At 43.8% G+C, this 21,081-nt stretch overlaps 9 protein-coding genes across 9 annotated transcripts; 5 read left to right on the top strand and 4 right to left on the bottom strand.

The window, feature by feature from the left end:
- Positions 1 to 3,207: 3,207 nt before the first annotated feature.
- O0I10_003813 (uncharacterized protein) lies at positions 3,208 to 4,298 on the top strand (the record flags this gene model as incomplete). Its single annotated transcript, XM_058483880.1, has 3 exons — positions 3,208 to 3,345; positions 3,416 to 4,073; positions 4,129 to 4,298. The coding sequence occupies 3 exons, from the start codon at positions 3,208 to 3,210 to the stop codon at positions 4,296 to 4,298; spliced, it is 966 nt and encodes a 321-aa protein (XP_058345269.1).
- Positions 4,299 to 5,268: 970 nt separating this feature from the next.
- O0I10_003812 (uncharacterized protein) lies at positions 5,269 to 5,897 on the bottom strand (the record flags this gene model as incomplete). The annotated part of the gene is made up of 2 exons (XM_058483879.1): positions 5,269 to 5,514; positions 5,625 to 5,897. The coding sequence occupies 2 exons, from the start codon at positions 5,895 to 5,897 to the stop codon at positions 5,269 to 5,271; spliced, it is 519 nt and encodes a 172-aa protein (XP_058345268.1).
- Positions 5,898 to 6,918: 1,021 nt separating this feature from the next.
- On the top strand, positions 6,919 to 7,584 carry O0I10_003811 (uncharacterized protein; the record flags this gene model as incomplete). The annotated part of the gene is made up of 1 exon (XM_058483878.1): positions 6,919 to 7,584. The coding sequence occupies one exon, from the start codon at positions 6,919 to 6,921 to the stop codon at positions 7,582 to 7,584; it is 666 nt and encodes a 221-aa protein (XP_058345267.1).
- Positions 7,585 to 8,350: 766 nt separating this feature from the next.
- O0I10_003810 (uncharacterized protein) lies at positions 8,351 to 9,755 on the top strand (the record flags this gene model as incomplete). The annotated part of the gene is made up of 6 exons (XM_058483877.1): positions 8,351 to 8,487; positions 8,544 to 8,695; positions 8,752 to 9,251; positions 9,306 to 9,467; positions 9,541 to 9,610; positions 9,670 to 9,755. 6 exons carry the CDS (start codon positions 8,351 to 8,353, stop codon positions 9,753 to 9,755), a joined length of 1,107 nt encoding a protein of 368 aa, XP_058345266.1.
- Positions 9,756 to 9,979: 224 nt separating this feature from the next.
- On the top strand, positions 9,980 to 12,497 carry O0I10_003809 (uncharacterized protein; the record flags this gene model as incomplete). Its single annotated transcript, XM_058483876.1, has 14 exons — positions 9,980 to 10,422; positions 10,485 to 10,533; positions 10,641 to 10,696; positions 10,752 to 10,879; positions 10,942 to 10,979; positions 11,036 to 11,230; positions 11,295 to 11,359; positions 11,420 to 11,519; positions 11,579 to 11,627; positions 11,685 to 11,795; positions 11,867 to 11,980; positions 12,049 to 12,138; positions 12,206 to 12,297; positions 12,354 to 12,497. The coding sequence occupies 14 exons, from the start codon at positions 9,980 to 9,982 to the stop codon at positions 12,495 to 12,497; spliced, it is 1,674 nt and encodes a 557-aa protein (XP_058345265.1).
- A 363-nt stretch (positions 12,498 to 12,860) lies between these two features.
- Positions 12,861 to 14,555, top strand: O0I10_003808 (uncharacterized protein; the record flags this gene model as incomplete). The annotated part of the gene is made up of 8 exons (XM_058483875.1): positions 12,861 to 12,957; positions 13,027 to 13,119; positions 13,214 to 13,386; positions 13,442 to 13,588; positions 13,652 to 13,686; positions 13,753 to 13,921; positions 13,977 to 13,991; positions 14,052 to 14,555. 8 exons carry the CDS (start codon positions 12,861 to 12,863, stop codon positions 14,553 to 14,555), a joined length of 1,233 nt encoding a protein of 410 aa, XP_058345264.1.
- A 218-nt stretch (positions 14,556 to 14,773) lies between these two features.
- On the bottom strand, positions 14,774 to 16,075 carry O0I10_003807 (uncharacterized protein; the record flags this gene model as incomplete). Its single annotated transcript, XM_058483874.1, has 1 exon — positions 14,774 to 16,075. One exon carries the CDS (start codon positions 16,073 to 16,075, stop codon positions 14,774 to 14,776), a length of 1,302 nt encoding a protein of 433 aa, XP_058345263.1.
- A 1,072-nt stretch (positions 16,076 to 17,147) lies between these two features.
- O0I10_003806 (uncharacterized protein) lies at positions 17,148 to 19,001 on the bottom strand (the record flags this gene model as incomplete). The annotated part of the gene is made up of 2 exons (XM_058483873.1): positions 17,148 to 18,892; positions 18,956 to 19,001. 2 exons carry the CDS (start codon positions 18,999 to 19,001, stop codon positions 17,148 to 17,150), a joined length of 1,791 nt encoding a protein of 596 aa, XP_058345262.1.
- A 354-nt stretch (positions 19,002 to 19,355) lies between these two features.
- On the bottom strand, positions 19,356 to 20,395 carry O0I10_003805 (V-type ATPase, C subunit; the record flags this gene model as incomplete). The annotated part of the gene is made up of 7 exons (XM_058483872.1): positions 19,356 to 19,406; positions 19,515 to 19,643; positions 19,714 to 19,798; positions 19,848 to 19,878; positions 19,948 to 20,023; positions 20,092 to 20,238; positions 20,330 to 20,395. 7 exons carry the CDS (start codon positions 20,393 to 20,395, stop codon positions 19,356 to 19,358), a joined length of 585 nt encoding a protein of 194 aa, XP_058345261.1.
- Between the last annotated feature and the right edge of the window lie 686 nt (positions 20,396 to 21,081).

Genomic DNA, 21,081 nt, shown 5'->3' with positions numbered 1-21,081 from the left:
AATTGTACTTCGTTCAGTTACGTATTGCTCAAGCAGATATTTGATCTCAAAGTACAAGTCGTAAAATTGTGCATCGTTTCATTGGTACGCATAGTATTGGATCTACAAAACAAGTTAGCATGATTAATGAGCCTTACAATGAAACAGCAGCTGAAGCATTATGGTTGGCATGGAGATACACTTGTTTGGGGAGCAAGGATGCTATTGGAAAATACCTTGAGGTAAAAGGCGTTCATCCGGAATGGTCACGTGCAAATGGATTTAAAAGAAAGGTATGCAAATGTTGGCAGGATCAAAGAAGGCCTTTCCTACGTCGCTTGATACCATTGCCACTTAGCACTTCAAGGGTGTCATCATTGTCCTCTATTGTTTCCGGGGAGACGACCATGTTGCTTTAGCGGGAGTCGGCGCCATTCACTTGCCTAAATTGCATCCTCTGTTCGTGTACGATGGATTACCAAGAGGACGGCGACAATGTCTTTCTTGTGTGACTTGGACAACATCTCGGAAGAAGATACGCATGTCAAAAATGCTATCACGCAAGCCGGCGTTTGAATCAATCACACCAAGGCTCTTCAGACTTATCACTGATGAAGATGCCACACAATTTATCAGTCTATCAGCATTGCCAGCAACTCTTTTCTCCTTGTTTGTGATTACAGTAATGCCCACGCCCACCATGCAAATATGGACAAGGTGAATGTTGTCGCCCATCGTTTTACTCCACATCTCTTTCTTCCATCATACTACTACTCTTTGATTGCTGGAACCTCAAAGCCCTTGGTAAGTATCATTGTGGATGGACCTCTTTCTGAGCGATCCATGTACTTACTCATATTGCGATGATCAATTTAACGCACCATTGTTATCCTACTTCCATTCTCTTGTTGTCATTGTGATATTTGGCTCTTTGGATAAGGTAAGATCCTGATCATCTTGCTTGAATGAAGCATGTACTCATATCCTTTTTTGATTTAGCTACCTCTCGAGATGCATATGCAACGCTGGATGAGATTGCGCGCCGCAACCCGCATTGGGGGGGGGTGATATGACGGCTTCAGCGTCTTTTACTGATGGCCCAGTGTCAAAGAGGTTGAAGCATAACAAAATGGAGGTTACATGCCGGATGTTCAATCGTATTCCTTGGTGATCGTCGCGCCTTATCCAAGCACACAGGCCATAATATGGGTCATTCAGAAGACGATGAACCTTGCGACCTATCGACGTGAGTATCATTTTATACCATACTTGATTGGAAGGTGGCTAACTTTTGTGAACAGGAGGATATGGGAGCAATCAGACCAAAGGCGAAATCATGGATATTAGCGGATGCGAATGGTGGCATGTATACAGACACCAACATGGTTGCAAGCTACGACAACTCGAAGGTTCCCAAGAGGAGTCGTTGCTCTCCTTTAATCGACAAACAAGCACTATCAGCAAGGTGCGCCATCAGCATTGTATGTAATCAACTAATGATGCTATCACGGAATAGCTGAAGACTTATGATGGGGTCGAAGGTACGCCTTTCATGAAATCCAATGCATCAATTACAACTCACTTTTATTTCAGCATGCATTGGAATCGATCTTTCACGCGTCACACCACACACCATTTCACCCATTGGATGAGGCAGAGTCACACGTGATCCATCAACCATTCCTTCGAACGAGCATTCGATTTTCGTTTGTACAAGAGCTTGCCATTGGCAGACATTACCCAGACATTCAAGCCAAGAAGAATACGGCATACATCTATCACTTGCCGCGTGTAACGTACAGCGATGACATCTGCATAATTTGAAGACATTTGGTCTTTCCCCCAAATCTGTTTTGTTGTTTCCCGACCCATCATCATGCATTGCAATACCAAACAACAACGTTCATAACGGCACTCAATCGAGTCGTGATCACCGCGACAATCTTCCTTCAACTTTGAGCGTGTCAAATTGCCCCTCATTCTTCATCCAACACTCTTTGCAACGATACAAGTACAATACTCGAATACCACGCATTGTAACGTAGCTTGAGCTTTTGAGACGACAAGGATCTTTGCATATTGGATTTGGTATCTCTCTTTCTCTTGACACGTAAATAGCCTCAAATAGCACGCGCACTTCTTATTAAAGGACCTCGTCAATAAAGACGACGACCATACACAGTGGCACTTTTTGTCATCCTTGTTGAAACGTGGTGTATTACTTTGAATAAGAGCACCAGGCTGTGCTACGTGGCATCATGGCACAGAGCAAAAAAGACGCCTCGTGTATGCAAGTGGTACATATCGATGGGAGATCATCATTGAGCTACATAAAAGTGGGAAGAGTGCAAAGTTCCAGATCGTTGCTATGTATGTTGTGCAAGACCCACACATAAAGATTAGAGTTTCGATCATTTAAGTTTGCGTCACCGTAGCCTCGTGTTTTCCTGCAAAGTGAATAATGATATCATTCTAGGAGACACCACGTTGTCGATTCTTTATTCAGCGAACGCTTGTCCTTGTTGTCTCTGCACTTTGATGTCATTCGCTAATGACACTTTGATAATCCAGGTGCTCCTTCCTCCTTTTATTTCACTGCTGTCAAGTTGGCTTCTCACACTACCAATCGCACAATGAAAAAGCTCAAAACTCAGCAATGCAACGATCAATCAACCAAAACATCGGAATACACGGCCGCCGCTACTTGTCTGGGAATCGTGATTATCTATGCATATACAACCTGTGAATCGTTCACTAATTCAAGCATCTGACACATGTGGGAAAAAAGAACAAAAACGATCATGCATGTACATACACAAGCACGCAGATGCACGCAGATGCACACTTTGATAACAACGACTATGAAAGTATGCATGTTGACATTGGCAGTTGCTTGTCCCTCTAAAACAATCAATGATCAATAAAGCCGGGCCGATGTTAATTTACCATCACTAGTGTCATTCTGGAATAATCCCCGCAACCATGTCCGCCAATGTTTGTGTGGGAGGAGTCTTCTCAGCGTGGAAATTTCGCTTATGAAAGCAAAGGGGAGCATGGAACTATTGCTGGGGACAAGCAAGGGGTAAGCCGAGCGGGGACAAGATGATGAACGATGAATGAAACGACAATCTATAAAATGATCCACATTTCCCCACCCCCGCCACAAGTTTCATTGTTCGTTTTCTTTTTCCTTCCTCCCCCTTTTGCTTTTCCCTTTTATACATCAACATGAGCAAATCATCACTTCCTACCTATGATCAATTACCCATCGATCCAAAGTATCCTGCAAAGACAGCTTGGGGCTTGTGGGGTACTGGTGACAATCTTGGTACCTTGAACTTGTTGACAGCTGAACGTGTTGCAGAGGTAGATATATATAAAAGGGGTACAATCCTTTTGCATGAAAATACTCATCATCCACTGGACTTTACTATAGGCCAGTCAATGCATCAAAGAAGGCAAAGTCTTCCCACTTAATTGGGAATTGGAGAAACCAAGCCCTCCACTTTTTGGCAGAGCCGAAACCAAGCATACCATTTTGCCTCATACGGATGAACACACAGGCTACGACGACCGCTTAGATAATTTCAACCCTCAAGCATCGTCACAATGGGATGGTCTTCGCCACGTTGCTCACATGCCCACAAAGTCGTTTTACAATGGCGTATCAAGAGAAGAGTTGAAGGAAGGAGAAACTGAACGCTTGGGTATCCATCACATGGCTCGTCGTGGCATTGCAGGCCGCGCTGTACTATTGGATTATGCACGTTGGGCAAAGATTCATCGCCCTGCATATAATCCCTTGGAACGTATCGAGATCCCTGTTGAGGAATTGCAACAAGTCGCTGAAGCCCAAAAGGTTACCTTCAAGGAAGGTGATATCTTAATGGTCAGAACCGGTTGGATGGAAGCATTTGAAAAAGTGGGCAGTGAAGGTCTTGCAAAGATGATGGATATCAACCATCCTCATTGTGCAGGCGTCAAACCAGGTGATAATACTTTCCGCTGGATTTGGAATAATCACTTTTCCGCTGTTGCCGCCGACAACTTCCCCTTTGAGGCATTCCCTCCTAAGGATTGGAATAACTCTTGCCGTAAGTGTTGCTTGGATTTGATGTTACAGCTATTGTTCTTAACACCGCAATATAGATTCCATGTTTTTGGGTGGTTGGGGTATGCCTATTGGTGAAATGTTTTACCTTGACAAGCTCGCCGAGGATTGTGCCCGTGATGGCGTTTACGAATTCTTCTTTACCAGTGCTCCACTCAACAAGTATCAGGGTGTTGCATCCCCTCCCAACGCCATCTGTATCAAATAAGCTCATTCATCCAACATGCTTATTGCTTTCTCTTTTGTATATAGTATACAGCTTTAATCCATATCTGCATTCATTATTAAAGGATTGCAACGTCTTTACCATGATCCTATTCAAGTCATTGTGCATGTAAATTCAACTATAGTGATACGCTGATGCATAGGCTATACCGCGGCTTCATTGGGACGCTGGTAATATGCCGATCAATGGCAGCAACCGGGATCCCAAATCCAATCATAGCTGGCATTGGAGCAAACACAGCTACACCGGCGCTTTGTTGTTTTTCATTTGCCATATGCTTGCTGGGATCATCGCTTTCGATGGTTGTGAGTTTTTCTTTTATTTGGCCTAATGCATTTTATGTGTGGGTGCGTATGTAGCTTGGTCGCTATGACACGTTGTCGCCTTGGGTTATGATGGCAACCCATATCACGATGCATCCTGAAAGTATCCTTGCATTCCGAGAAGCAGAAAATAGCCAAACAGCACACTCACATGATATAGGTTGCTATACAAGGTTGCATAAGATCCTTTACAACAAGCAAGAACATGCATCATTTAAGCAAGAGAAAGCACTCTCCATGTATCTAACATCATGGCCAAGGCTTTAATGAGATGCCTATTTGTTGACATGGTCCATTATCGAGATGGAACAGACCATGAGACTCTACTTCTTGATATTGCATTATACTGCGTGAAACATGGCTAAATACACACAAGATCCCGGAAACCCGGGCATGTGGTCCCCAAGCTAAAATAAGGTTTTTCTTGGCAATGTGGCATCCAACAGCCTCTCTCCTTTCCCCTGCAACGCATAAGCGGAGATACCCAACATGCATGACCCCATACACATACATCATCCTTGATCCACAAATATAATACCAATATCATTTACAAGAAGAATGATCATGTACAAGAGTGAGACAGCAGCACCTACAATGGTAAGAGATCCAATCCTTTTATACACGGGGTGTCAATCTTGTGTTGGTGATGGATTATTTGACACGGTCGATGAAGACGATGAGGATGATAATGGTGGTGGGATCGATGTGTCGATGCTTTGCTGTTGTTGCAATTGGGCACGCATGATTTCATTTTCGCGCTGTATGGAATGGATGTAATCGATTGCTTGTCGAAGGACCTGTGCACGATGGCATTTCTCGGTTTCACATGTTGCATTTGACGGAATCGCTTGGGCAAGTTCATTGATCAATCCATTCTAGTGGTGTGCCATCCAAGTAAAAAATGGGGTGAAGAGGGGGAGGAGGTGGTGGGTATAAGCAAATGAAGAGAGAACAGCACACACACTCAAGGTCTGCATCAGCTTACAAGCATGTCTCTCCTCCGCCGTTCTACAAGATTGTGGGTTTCTCGACGTTGTTTTATCCGATCCATGATGATATCCTTGTCAAGGCACGACTTGTTTAAAATGTTGACTCCATTCACAACCAACTTTTTTTGTGCTTTTTCTTGGTTCAACTGCCGTGCCATGGTGTCAGGGCTGTAGATCTTTAATCGGCGTTGGAGTGGGTATGTAGCACGTCGTTCCGATACTGTCATGCGTTGTTGTTGTTGTTTTTGTTGTTGCTGTTGCTGATTCATAATGTGTGTATGCAACAATGAGAAAAAGGATAGAGTGGGTTGTAGAATAGAGGGTATTTCAAGTAGGTGGGTGTGGGTGGATTTTTTATCGCCCCTGTTGTTTAAATACGATGCCAACGGCAAAAAGCGCTCAAGCCCAATTAACCCCGCAGGGAAAATGCCTCACAGCCAGTCGCACAATCCAATCTTTTTACTTGTGCCCCACATGATGGTGGCTCGTCTCAATATCTTGGTAACGCTTCTTTTTGCACTACAGGCTACAGTGGTATCGGGATTATGACGCATTCTTCAGTTTAGATTACCTGAGACAATTCAGTACATGACATTTTCATTTTTGATCATCTTGCATATGGTGCCATAAATATAGCACAAAGACGATCACACAGTATCCCCCACGTGTGATTAGCCTTGTTGATGTATTGACAATGAGACATCTCGTTGCCTAGGAAACGCTATGAATTGAATGATGGTATCCTTGAGGCTGTGCCTTATGCATAGCTTCGTTGCCATGGTGCAACACAAGGTGGTAGCAACCAATGGATTATTATTAATGACAGCAAGATGCTCCCACGTGTGGTGCCAGGATTGTGCATCTTGGCGTGGGGCAGTAGGTATACGATTAATGAGTGATAAAGCCAAATAAGAAAAAGGGATCGATGATGGGAACTGAAACATGGCTGATCATGTTAATTTAGTCACCATTTTTTCCCGCGGTCAGGAGTCCAAGTATTCTTTTTCCTCAATGACATGGGATCATTGAGATGGCTATTGATCAGCATTGCGTGGTGCGATATCGAGATGAAAAAGATATGATATCGAAAAAGAGAAAAAGCAGCATGAATGGAAAAGGCCCTTGCCTCTTCTCTTTCCCGTGGGGATCACACGATTGCCTTTTGCGGATAAGTGTGGGAAGTGAATGCAGCGTGGGGGAAAGCTTGTTTGTGTATATTTTATTTTTTGCTCCATTTTTGACGCCGCCTGCCATGCTCACTCTTTCTTTCCTTCACTTTACTTTTTGACCATGAAGATCGATAGCGAGCAACGTATCAAGATGGCTCAGGCACGACGACGATTACCACCGTTACCTGAACACCAAGACCGATCCAACATTGACTTTGAAGATCCTGCCTCTTATCGTCCACTTGCTATGGGTGCTCATGCTGCTCTCTTATGGCCACACGCTATCATGCAGGGGTGGATGACTAAACACATGCCACCCGCCTTTTCCTTTATGAAAACACGGCATCGTCGATACGTCTTGCTGCTTGATCGAATGCTTTACACATTCAAAACGGATAAATGTGACAATGACTTTCGAGAGTTTTTTGAACTATCTCCTCATACCAACGTCTTTGTCACTGACCAATTCCCATCCATTCTTTATTGCATCGAAATACAACGCAAGGAAGATGGCAGGACATGGTATCTCGAAGCCGACAACACCGATGATCTCAAGCTGTGGCTCGATAGATTAAAGAAAACAATCCACTGGTTAAAACAAAAACAACCAGGTGTTATCACCTTACAACGGCTTATGGAGCATCATCATCCAAATTTACCATCATCACCTTCCTCGTCATCGACACATTCCTCTGCAGCAAGTCGTCGGCCATCACGATTACCAGATGTTCTTCCACCTCAATTACCACCTCCCACTTCACGGCCACCGCCACCTCCCATCATGTAAAAAAGAAGAGTCAACAGCAGCCATACATATATATTCACATTCATCCTCTATCCTGCATTACACATTATATACTTATATATCCATACAAACCCTTTTATCGATGTTTCATTGTATACGCACAGTCCACACACAACCAAAATAACATGAAAACTGTTACACATGATTTGTCGCATCTTAATTGTAACAATGTGTGCATGCTTGAGATTGCATGTGAAAATACGCCAACCACCCGACATCATCTCATCAGGATGGGCATCTCCATGTTCCATAACAAGGCATGTGGAAGATGTTTAGACGCAGCCTTTTAGGGTTATGACCATTGATAAATTTACCTTTTGCAGTCATTAGGAGGGATACCACCACGTATCGTATCACATCGTGGACGCACATTGGTGTACCTGAAGTTATTGTGTTGTTTCAAAATTGACAGATACGTTGGTTTCACGTTTTCATGCGTTTTCCATTCCGAGATGGCGTGTTGTTTTGTGTCCATTTCACACGCAGAGGAGATTTTCATTATACTATTGCTTGTACCTGACAAGTTGTGGAACCATCAAGATCGATGTCTCTATGTTCATTCATTCATGTAACCTCCTGGGTGCTTGTATACCTTTTGCATTACATGTCTTGGCCACCTGACCTCTGACAACCATATATGCTGTGGTGGCAAACCTTAAAAATGGCCGGCTTTTGCTCCGATGGGACGCCCCACCATGCTTTATATAAGCCCAACAAGATTACTTTGGAGGTTCGCACGCATACACAAATGACATTTATCCCTGCCTCACTTGACGATTTTGAAGAGCTTGCTCGCAAGAGCATGGCTCCTGGTTCTTTTGCTTATTATTCTACTGGATCTAGCTCTGAAAGCACTCTACGTCGTAATCGAGAAGCCTTTGAAAAGTAAGGAGTCGTCATCTTTTTTTCCTCTGTTCTCAAGCTCAACCTCTCTTTGTTAGATTACTCATTCGTCCAAAAATCCTTATCGATGTGGAAAATGTAAACACCTCAACCACCGTTCTTGGTCAACCTATCAGCATGCCTATTTGTGTTGCTCCTACTGCATACCATGGCCTAGCGCATTATGATGGCGAGCTTGCCTCTGCTCGAGGTATACACACACAACACACAATGAATGTGGATACAATGTTGATTAAAGCATTTTAGGGGCTGCAAGAATGAATACCTTATACACGCTTTCGAGCAATAGTGGATACGGGATTGGTCAAGTAGCTGATGCAGCTCGCAAGGTGAATGAGAATGCATTGCAATGGTTCCAGCTATATATGGAAAAGGATCGTGATTTAACGGAGAAGCTTGTGCGAAAATGTGAGCAAGCTGGCTACAAAGCATTGGTCGTTACCACCGATCGTCCACGGCTTGGCCCGCGTTTACGCACGGTGCGAAATGGATTCCGATTGCCACAATACGTCAAACGTGCCAACTACGAGAGCGAGAATGATGGTGCAGAAGATTATATGAGTGGGGAAATGTATCCTGGTATGACATGGGAGGATATCAAGTGGATAAAATCCATCACCAAGCTGCCCATTGTGATCAAGGGAATTTTCCGTGGCGAGGATGCTAAATTGGCGGTTCAATATGGCGTGGATGCAATTGTCGTATCCAATCATGGTGGAAGACAGCTTGATAGTTCCCCTGCAACGGTAAAAGAAAAGCGCAATGAAGGTTGTTGGGTGATATTGATCCATGTTGTATAGCTTGAAGTGCTCCCTGAAATCGTTCAAGCATGCCGTGGAAGCAAAGTTGAGGTGTATTTTGATGGTGGCATCCGTACAGGTACCGATGTTTTCAAGGCATTAGCCATTGGTGCACGCGCTGTATTCATTGGTCGTCCTATTTTGTACGGCTTGGCTTATCAGGCAAGTGTCATTGTTTCACCATGGTTACAATCATCACGTACAAAGAGAGAATACTCATTTTATCAATGTATAGGGAGAAAGCGGTGTTAGACAAGTGTTATCCATGATAAGTCATGATTTTCGATTGACCATGGGCCTTGCAGGTACGTGTGCGTGTGATGGATCGAGATGCGTGTCCTTTTATTTACATTATACAATGCAGGGTGTACTACGGTATCAGCTATTGATAAGAGCTTCCTTACGACAGAGGCCCAGTTAGATTTCACAAAGACATTAGCCAAATTGTAATATGTAGAAATCATCCTATGTGAAACAAGAAAGATTGTATTTTGTTGCTGTGACAATCAAAGCGGTTGATCGCCAAAAAGTCGTTTCCCGCAGCTGCAGAATTAAATTAAAGGGCGGGTGGGTTGGCAAGCGCAGTTTGATTGCCCTTTCTTTCCTTGTCAACCGTATCACCCTCTCTCTCTCTTTCTTTCTTTGTGTCTTTTAACAACGAATCCAATACAACAATGACATTGAACAGTGCCGATTCGCAGAATGCGCACGTTACGAGCAAAGGAGACAGCACCCGTAGTAGCAGCAATGACTCCTCTTCCACCACACAAAACTCCAACAATGCCACCACGCTCAACGACGATTCCGATCTCTCACGAAAGCGATCCATAGCAACAGAAAGCAATGAGCAACCAACCAAGGAAAGAAGAGTGAGCCCACCAGCAAGCAGCGAACCCTCCATGACACCTTCTCCTTCTGCTGTATCCATGCGCGATGCTCAAAGACCAAAACTATTGGACCCACCGGAGCCACCAGTGTGGGAGGATCATCCAAGGGCATGGGGCTACTTGCAATCACTTGTTGATACGTGCCAATCTGGTTATCTTGATCGCGATACTTATGATGACAAGGGACGTACTGGTTATATGCTTGGGCGAGCTGATAACTGTGATTTTATGTAAGTAGCTCTTTTATTCAGGTGGAGTTTCCCTTATATTCACGTTGATCCTTGTCGTGTAGCTGCAAAAGTCGTCCTGAAGTGAGCAAGAATCATTGTTGCATTTATATGGTACAGTGTCAATGAGGTGGTTGATTGGTCTGCAAAGCACGCGTTTAAGGGGGGTTGACGTGTTTCGTTGGACCATGCGACTAACGCGTGTTGATTTGTGTTCCCAGGAGAGTGGTAACAATGGACGACAAAAAGGGATCAACGTCTATTTGGAGGACATGAGGTGCGTTTCATCATCCATGAGTTTACTTTAGGCTGCTTGCTCACCCTACGTCTAGTTCAAATGGCACTTTTGTCAATGGTCAACGTGTCGCATCAGATGATCGCCGTCGTATCCTTCGCTCTGGTGACTATATACAGCTGTATCGCAAGGAGAAAATGCCATCCGATGACCCTCGACACATGTGTAAGTGTTCAAACGTGTGCTTGCTTGATCTTTGTTGCTTATACCTTTCATTGTATATATAGTCTATCGTATTATCTTGCCACCACAATTCGAAGTGAACGTAAGTATTGAACAAGGCGTTAGCGTGCGTGATGATGATTAACATGCAAACGATAGACTTTTCATGAAGACTACCATGTTGGAGAAGTGATGGGACGTGGCCATTTTGCAACTGTATTCAAGGCACAACACAAGGAAAGCGAACGCGAGGTAGCTGTCAAGCTCATCAACAAGAAAAAGTTCCAAAGCAGGCCCAAGATGTTATTATCCACTATTCAAGAAATGGGTGTGTTGATGGCCCTGGAGGCTCATGTGAGTTGTCATGATTGTGCGACATGTATAAGCTGTCAAATTGACATCATTTTGCGTGTTGTAGCCATGTGTGATCCAAATTGAAAAAGTGTACAACGAACCAAAGTACATCTACTTGGTGCTGGAATTGTAAGTTTCTCAAGCCATTGAACCTTTTCATTCGTATTCATTTTGGATCCCTGCATTTAGCGTGAGCGATGGTGAACTTTTTGAATACGTCGTACAAGAAAAGAGCCTTTCAGAACGTGCCACCCGGTTTTTGTTTCTCCAGCTTTTCTCGGCCATCAGAGTAAGTACTTGCATGGATTCAAAAGGGAGATTTTCTAAAGAAGGGCATATTTTTTCTAGTTTCTTCACAACAAAAATATTGTCCATCGCGATCTCAAGCCTGAAAATGGTAAGTTCAGGGAGCCAAGGACGTAACACTGAGATACTAAAATCATGCTATGTGCAGTGTTGATCGTTGACAAGGAAAAGTTACACGTCAAGGTCACCGACTTTGGACTTGCCAAGATCAAGCCGACAGATGAAAAGCTTCAAAGTCAATGTGGCACGCCCAACTACGGTATGGATCGGTTTTTTCTTCAGCTTGTTATTAACCATGATGGCTAATATTCTGTGTGTCTGCTGGGATAGTGGCACCGGAGGTGTTGAATCCAACAAGTATCCGTTCATATGGCAAGGAATGCGATATGTGGAGTCTTGGCGTCATGTTGTACATTTGCTTGTGTGGATTCCCTCCCTTCAATGGTAAGTGCCTTTGCGATGGTGGTGCCAGTGTGCATCTTTTTAATGTAGCTCACGTTTGGATTTTGTAGAGGAATTCGAACCTCCATCCATGAAGGATCAAATTAGGCTGGGTCTTTACGATTTCCCTCCACAATATTGGGACGGTATCTCAGATGAAGGTAACCTTCCAAAGCGGTGAACTACCATCTGCAGACAACTCAATTTGCTTTGGTTTCCATTTTATAGCGAAGGATTTGATCAGGGGGCTGCTGACAGTGGATCCAAGGAAGCGTCTGACGGCCGAGGCTGCGTTGCGACACCCGTGGATGGCCCAAGATGTAAGTATGATCACATGTACAAAGTCGTTGCTGCTTTTATTAATCCTTTTTAATAGTCTGAGGGGCTCTATGAAATGAGCAGTGCTATTTCACCAAACTTCAGGACCTTACTCGACACTGTGGGGATCTCGGATGACAGCCTACCAACACAGCCCATCAACAGCCTCACCCAATTCACACAATACTCTCTTGAACTGTAATTGCCTTTTGCTCACACACACACACACACACATACACACACACACGTATACACATGTCATCTCTTAGTACTTTTAGTTTATATATCTTCTTGTCCACACACACATTCACACACACACACCCGCATACATATAATGATTTTCCTTTGCTCAATGTTATAAACAATCTTGTTTACATATAATTTGTGATATGACAATGCATAGGACGTTGGGTGGTTTGTTCATAGAGGAATAAAAAAGTCATTGGTTTCCAAGACGATTTCGATTGGCGGAAGTAGCTGAATAGAAATCAAGCTGTCAAGATAGTCCTTGTTCGCTGCTCCTCCTTCCCTTTCAGTTTACCCGCCGTACCACACTATTCGCACCATGTACAATGACGACGAGCTTATGGACATTGATGGTCCTGAATTTCTTAGTGAAGTGAACAACCAAATCGCTGCTATTCGTTCGACTGCGAGTACCGGTAATTTGGGGGGAAGCGCGTTGTGTGTGGTTTCTACTACAAGTGCCTATCGAGCTCATGGCATAAAAGCATCGAATCAGACCCATGCACCAAGCGAGTCGAGCAATGACGATTTGAGTGCCTATTATCACTATTATAGACACGGCATGCAGGGTTCACCTGGTAAGTGGTGTTGAGTGTATATGCGCAGCCGATAGTTCTCTCTCTTTACTCACATTGCACACACACACGCGCACTCGCGTGCTTGCTATCAAAGTTGCACAGGATTACATGCCCGAACCTTTTATGCAGGTGGCCATCCTAGATACCAATTTTCTTATTTCCAACCTTGCTTATTTACGGACATTGACATCTCAAGCAGCCAAGTATCATGGAAGTCTCGTTTTGGTGGTACCATGGATCGTCGTAAAGGAGTTGGATGGATTGAAGGTAGGTAGGTGAAGAAGAACAATGAGATCATCATTGTACTCATATGGGCAAACAGGGCATGAATCATCAACAAATTACACGTGGCGATTTGGGTGATCTTGCTCGTAAAGCAATGAAATTTATTGAAGGCGCTCTTCGTGAAAGGAAACCATGGTTACGAGGTCAAAAGAGTTACGAGATCTATGATGAAAATGCAAAGTTGGTAGGTTATGCGTGTATTTGATGGTGTGACTACTTGGCAACTAATGTTTGCTTTCTTGCATAGTCCAAGGGTGATGATTCCATTCTTGATTGTTGTCTGTAAGTGTGTGTGTGTGTGTGGATGTTCCTGAAAAAAGTGGTATTCATCATGGATGATGTATGCAGGTTCTTTCACAATCGCATGGGCAAGCGGGTGACGTTACTGACCAATGATCGTAATCTGGCGATTCAAGCAATGATTCATGATGTGCGATCCTTATCAGCCGAGAACAAGGTAGATCTTGCTGATTTCACACAGTCACTCTCAAAGGGTCAGGTGGCAGCTCCTCATGAGGTAAATAAATGGCATTGGCATGAATAAGGATAGTCAACTCACGCTCTTTTTTTAGACGATGGAATCCTTGGTATGCATCAAATGATGGTTTCCTTATGAGTTATTTATTCATTGTTCTTTTTCTTTGTAGGGCATGGATGTGGATCCTGGACTTGCAGCAGCAGCAACTCGCTATGTTCAACCCACCACGACGAGTCATTACCTTGTTTCCGGTGGGCCTGTGATCGATGAGGATGTGGATATGGACATGGATTATGATGAGGAACCGGCACCAGCAGCGACAACACAAACACCAGCGATATCGTCACATAACGGCAGCAGCAAGAACTCGACCACAAACGACAGCATCTACGCCTCACGTTATGCACATGATTATGGACCCGTCAATTATGTAGGAAAAAAGCAACAACCATACAACCATTCACGTTACAGCAATGACTCTTTGACTTCAACACCTCTTCCACGAGACAAGTATGGAGAAGAACTCAAACCACCATCATCAAGTGCAGGCCGTCTTGAAGAACAACGACGTAACAAGCAACAACAACAACATCATCATCCTCATCAGCAATACAATCATGCAAGGTATTCCAGGGATGGTACAATCTGGTCATCAGCTTATGCACCTCGATGAATGACAAGCATCAACAATCAACCTCGTGTTAGCGTAGTAGTTAGTAGTAGTATACCCCACACACCCACACACCCACACACCCACACACATACACAGCTCCCTCCCTCCTTTCCTCCTTGATGTATATGCACTGTCGTTCATTTGTGGTTCACCTTCTTTAGTTGGAATAAATCCCTCCTTTTTTCTTTTACTAGTACACACAAAGAGAAAGACCAATTTTATTCTTGGGCAATAAAGAATGGAGTTGCTGCTGCTGTGGTGGTGGTGGTGGTGGTGTTACTACAAGAAACAGGAAGCATTTGCTGCAATGTCCAATCATCTACAATGCTTAATGTACCATCTCCATTTTCTGCTGCTGTGGTAGTGGTGGTAGGTAGGAGTGATGGTGGAGGATACATGCATGCGTATGGATCATTAGGATGATAAGTATTATTGTTGTTACTGCTGCTGTTACTGCTGATGGTACTAATGCTGCTATCGCTACTGTCATCTTGTTGTTGCACGATATTACTACCGGTAGTATTAAATCGGACCAAATGACCAATGGCGTAAAAAAGAGCAAAAAGATCCTGCTTGAGTTGCTCAGAAGCGCCTTTGAGGGTGTGTCTCAGACACTGGGAAGCTTGTTGTCCTTCACTAAAATCACTGCATTGCACCCAACGTTGGGGTTGTTTGCCGTCTTGTTCCGTTGTCATCATGTAAAAGAGGGGTGGCTCTGTGAGATCCAAATGGACTTGCTCGCCATCTTGGGTAATACCAGCGACCGTGCTGAGAGGAATATGGATCTTGAATTGAAGCCCATTATCATAAATGTGCCATGCAAATACGTCTTGTGCAAACGTCAACATAAGATCAGTGACATTGAGAGCTAGTCGCTGCCAAGTACCGATGGTCAATGTGGTTGCACTTAGGATATACAAATTTTCCATTAAAGCTGCAGTGGTAGGAGAAGAGGGTTGTTGTTGTGGTGGTGGCAGCATCATGTTGGTGGTTGTGGTAGGTTGTATGGCTGGTGGTGGCATGCTCATGGGTCGCATCATAGTAGAAGAAGGATGATGTTGATTAACCATCATCATATCACTTGTCGTTGTTGGTATTGCTGGATGAGTCAAGGCAAAGGGTTGATGAAATAGTGTGCTATCCACACTTTGAGCTCTCCAAAACATGTTGGCTCGTTGCTGTTGTTGCTGTTGTTGTGCACGCTTTTGCATATGTTTCACCTTGGCTCGCCTATTTTGGAACCAAATTTGGATCGAACGCTCACTCATCTTTAGCCGCTCAGAGAGCTGCTTCCGTAACTTGGCATTAGGGCTCACGGTAACAGCAAACGTATTCTCCAATACAGCCAATTGCTCCGCTGTAGCACGTGTTCGTTTTCGATGCTTGGGTTTCTCAGCTGTTGAGGATGATGATGTTACTGCATTATCATTGTTGTTGGTAGTATTAGTGTTGGGAATATTTTGTGGACCAGTAAAAGTAGCAGGATGATGATGATGGTGTTGAGCTAAGAGTGATGACATGTGTGTGGTATGTAAAAGAATGAATGTGTGTGTCGTGTGAAAGAAGAGTGAGTTGTGTATCGGATCGGAAAACTAGACGCTTCGATCCCTTTTTAAAGACGCGGTTTATGTACCAGAGGGAGCAGTAAGGGTGGAAGGGAGAAAGAATCCAGAGAAAGCGAGTGATCTTCACCACCCAAACAAAAAGAGCGATAGAGTGTGAGAGAGAGCAGGGGGTGATGGTTATGGAATCGGGAGTGAGGGGGGGAGAGAAAGAAAGAAAGAGGATGTCTCTTGTTGAGCTGGTGAAGTAGGTACATTATAGGTTCACGTATGTAGGTGGATGAACAATAGGGAAAAAGGAACGGCGGCTTGTGCGTGAAACGAGATGCAAAAACATATGGACTTACATACCAGGAGATGTGTGTCTCGTTATTACATACGCCTTTCATTCTCTTTTTTCAAAGATGGCTGATTTTGATATTATTGTCTACTTGATCCTGTGACAATGTGTAGTATCACCTGGACGATATTTTAGATGCGCGCGCCATGTAGGTTAACAAGTAAGGGACAAGTGTGTCTATATTTGATCCAAAACACACACACACACCATCGGCAGCAGTAGCAGCAGCCTAGGATCATCCCTTGTCAAAAAGAACTTGTCTATTTTTGTCGGATCAAAGGGGGAGGGAAGAACGGCTCCTTACCCGAGATGATCAAAGAGGGAAGGGGGAATGTTTGAGCCTCATCTTCAAGTCTCTCAAGTGAAAGGGGGGAGGGGGTGGAAAGGCAAATGAGAAGCATGGGCCCTGTCAAATGGTCAAAGAGCTCGTTGGTAATGTCCTTAAAAAGAAAGTGTTCAAAATGGAACTTTATGCAAGATCATGATGCCGTTTGACGGATTGGCGAATAGGAGACACATGTTCGGGCAGATTCAAGGGAGGTAAAGAAGAAGGGATGATGATGACTTGGATTTGCCTTGGCCACACTATACACACATGCACACAGACAAATCGGCACAATTGACTGAAACAAAAAGATGGCGCGTGCTTATTATCCATAGATGATTTGTATTATCCTTTTTTTCAACTTTCTAGCTAAGCAGCTTGATAAACAAATTCTGACAAGCATTCGACATGTCGTGGGCCAGCTTTTTAAATTCATGCTTGAGCTTGCCGAATAACAATTTCCATTCGATTGATGAAGCACGTCTTCGTACGGCCGATAATGCTGTTCTTGGGGCACATTCAGGTGCAACATGGCGCTGATACACTGGTTGACATGTTTCCATTGACAAGACGGGATAATTTGCCACCGTGCGTTCTAGCCTGGTTGATTCATCTTGTTGGTATCGCCAAACAATGTGCACTGGAATATCACCCGTGTTGTGGATAAGGCATGGTGATGGTACATCCACCACGTACTTGTACTGTGTTCCCGGTTCATAGGTCATGCGAAACTCCTTTTCAGCAAGATGATCCGTTTCCAGAACGACCACCAATGTTTGCTCCTTCCAAGCATCATGCTTTCTTTCTGGATCCACTTCCACCACAAATAGCTGTCGTAACGTTTCTTCATCCACCACATCCCACATTGGATTCAATCGCATCTTCACAGGCTCTTTGGGTAAATCCATGGTGGTACTTCTTCTTTGTGCCCATAATGTTGTGAGTCGTGTGCCGAAAAGTAAGAGTAATAAGCCCACAATGGTAGCTGCTGCCAATGCTCCTCCAGTAGACGAAAATGGTAAAGATCGACGTTGTTGTTTCTGTAACCAACACAACCACCACCAACGATGATGATCTTCATTTCCTCCTTTTTGATTATCATGATCTGTACGCCACCGTTGTAAGATGACAGCCACTTGATCTCGATGGATGGTTGCAAATTGGTCGACTGTCAATATCAAGTCATTGTTGTGAGAAGAAGGAGGAGTCGATGATGAAGTGATCTTGGTGGATGCAAAATGTGGGTGTTCTTCAGGATTGACGCCTGTCAAATTCAAATCGATTGTTTGTATCTGGTGACGAGCAAGTTTGTCGGCTAACTTTTGCCCAAGTGTGGCAATGGAATCATTGGCTGTTGGTGGCACAGGTGATCGATGGCGACGTTGATGATGATATCCCGTTGCCGAATGGGGTCGTTCTCCACCTCCACCTCCTCCCGGGATTGAAGAATACACCAAAAGGGGCCAAATAGGCATTCGTCCACTCAATTGTTCAAGGATTGCCATGTTCCTCTCATCGGGTTGTTGTTTACGATTGTAATAAAAGTAGACCACCAAGTTGACATCATGTGTATTGACATAGTTGATTAAACGTCGCTCGTATTGGTCGTCGTCATTGTTGTCGGTAAAATCGGCTTCAATCACATGCAGGCCATTGTCCTCGTATGTTTCAATGGGGCTTGTATCAAAAGCATCCAAAAATACAACATTGTGGGTCTTTTCCCGAAAATCGGTCGTACCAAGATCATTGGTGGGCGTGTTGGTGCTGCAGCTGCGTGGTAACAAGGATGCAATCACTTCAGAAAGTTTGCGCAGCACAAGCGTCTTTGATCGATTAATGTTGCCAATGCTTTCAGTGTTGCCCATGAAAAGTACACGAAAACACACGGGCCGAGTCTGTGTCTGCAAGAATGTTGCTGGTAAGGTGGATGTGCCAAACAAATTGTTGCCCGCATCAGCATAATCACTGTAGTATTCGGATGTGTTGGATGATAGGAGGAAGGATCGTTCATTTGTTGTTGGTGGAGGTTGTTGTTGCTGGTCATCGATCATTTCAAAGTCGTCAATGATTGTATCAGCCTTGCTCGTGGGTACTTGTTGCCACATCACGGCTACGTATGATAAGGATCAAGTCAATAGCTTAATACGCACACAAGCATATAGTACGCCTGTACCTTGTGCCATGTTATCCGAGGAACCACTGCTTTGGTTTGAATCCATATTGGTGATAGAGTCTAAATGAAGAACGAGTGAATAAAGAGTGTATAATAAGAACACATGAAACATACCTCTTCGTCTTTGTCAGGGAATGAGGGTAGTGCGTGGGTTGGATACACGTGTATGTATGTATGTATGCGATGGACTGAACGATGGGGATCATTCCAGAGTTGGGAAACCAACATGTATAAACCAGCATTGCTTACCTGAATTGCAATGTACAAAGGGACAATGTTCAAGACAAGACCAAGCCGTTTGTTAACAAAGAGAGAAAGGGGATGATGATATGGGTGTGTAAAAAGAAGAAGGATATTAATTCATGCGGTCCGGTCACTTGAACCTTGCCACACCATGCTTTTACTTTCCCGCTGCATAATCATCATCATCCTGTTTCATACTAGCAGAGTACTACATAACCAAACAACTGATCTATATCATCATTCGTATTCATCAGAGTAAAGATGATGCCATTCTTTATGGTATATTGATATATACAGCTAACTCCAATTAGCATACAGTGTTGTCGGCTTTGGCATTGAGGATAAGGGCGACAATCAAGCCGTATAGACCCAAGACTTCAGCGAAAATAAGAATAAGCACCATGGCGACAAAGAGACGTGTTTCACGTGCATAGCCTCGAACACACTATATACATTTCATCACGCATTAGAACACTTCATAGCTTGTAAATGTGAATCTCTCTCTCTTTACTTACATAATCGCCTACAATGCCGATAGCGTAACCTGCTGACAAGCCGCCAATACCAACAGAAAGACCTGCTGCAAGAGCAACAAAACCACTAATACCGAGTCAGTAAGAGGATGATATATAGCATCAAGTTGACTTACGAGAATAGCGAATAGCCCGAAGTAGGTGACACTAATCCATCATTCATTCATTCATCAGCATCATTCAATCTTTTGAAACATGCACTTTCACTTTACATACTTTGACCAACCAACAAGACGGCCACCACCAAGCCATACACAGCAACGATACCACTCATGACCACTGGAATAAGCGACTATCATAATAACGTATACGTATAAGCAAGTGGTTGGTGTATGTGTATATGCTGTAATGGAGGTATACCTTCATGACGAGCTCAGGTTTGAAAGGACCGATACCAGCAATACCGATACCGGCCTTGGAAGTACCGTATGCAGCTCCCAAAGCTATGAATAAACGCATTGAGTATAAAGTCGATACAATGGAACCTGACATGGAATACACGTACAGCTAAATGCCATCTAGTAAGGTCGCGTGAAGAGATGGGGCAAGTTAGTTTTCAAGTCATCCGAAATAAGGGCATTAATAAAAGTAGACATACTGCAGCAAAGACTCCCGCAAAGCCAAAGAATGGAGCGTATGTTGGACAGTAATGCACGGGATCCATCGAGGTAAAGAGGGGGTAGTAGTGGTTGTAGTGGAAAACAAGAAACAAGGAAGAATGCGTATAAAGGGCGCAATCTCAAACGCCTGTTCGGAGTCGTCTTATCCTGAAACGTAGCAGCAGCAGTGGTAGTAGTATTGTCGTCATGGCAACAATAGACATCATCCACCCCACTCCACTCGACTTATGTATCATGAATACCAAAGTAGCATGGTGAATAAAATGTCTTGTTGTTCATTGTATCCATGCATAATGACAATATGGGCACGTGTTAGGATCATTGTTACCTAGGCAACAAGGTCGACCCTACATACAACATCACGCGTGTGTTTATACTTGATTGATCAAGTCAACTTGTTTCTTGACCAGGCCATACGCTCTTTGCACCTTTGGATCGCCTCCACTACTTATCCTGCCCTACTTGAAGACAACTTGTGATGCTCTATTAAGCAGCAGTTGGCGTGTTTTTAGCTGAATTGTTCCTTGTCAATACAGCAGGTAGCACTCGAATTATGTATGCGAAGGATAGGCTGACGACTTGGATTAGAAAGATATGAATGCTTTATTCTCATTTCTCATAAAAAAAAGTCTTGGAGGAACTTGATGGATACATAGGCAGGCAGGGGAAGGGGAAATTATGTCAATGCTTGTTTGCTGAATTCACAGCCAACTCGATCACCGATTTTTTT

Source organism: Lichtheimia ornata (genome assembly GCF_029851405.1).
Source record: "Lichtheimia ornata isolate CBS 291.66 chromosome Unknown scaffold00013, whole genome shotgun sequence".
In the NCBI taxonomy this organism is placed as follows: Eukaryota; Fungi; Mucoromycota; class Mucoromycetes; order Mucorales; family Lichtheimiaceae; genus Lichtheimia; species Lichtheimia ornata.
This window is presented reverse-complemented; position numbering and strand designations above follow the sequence as displayed.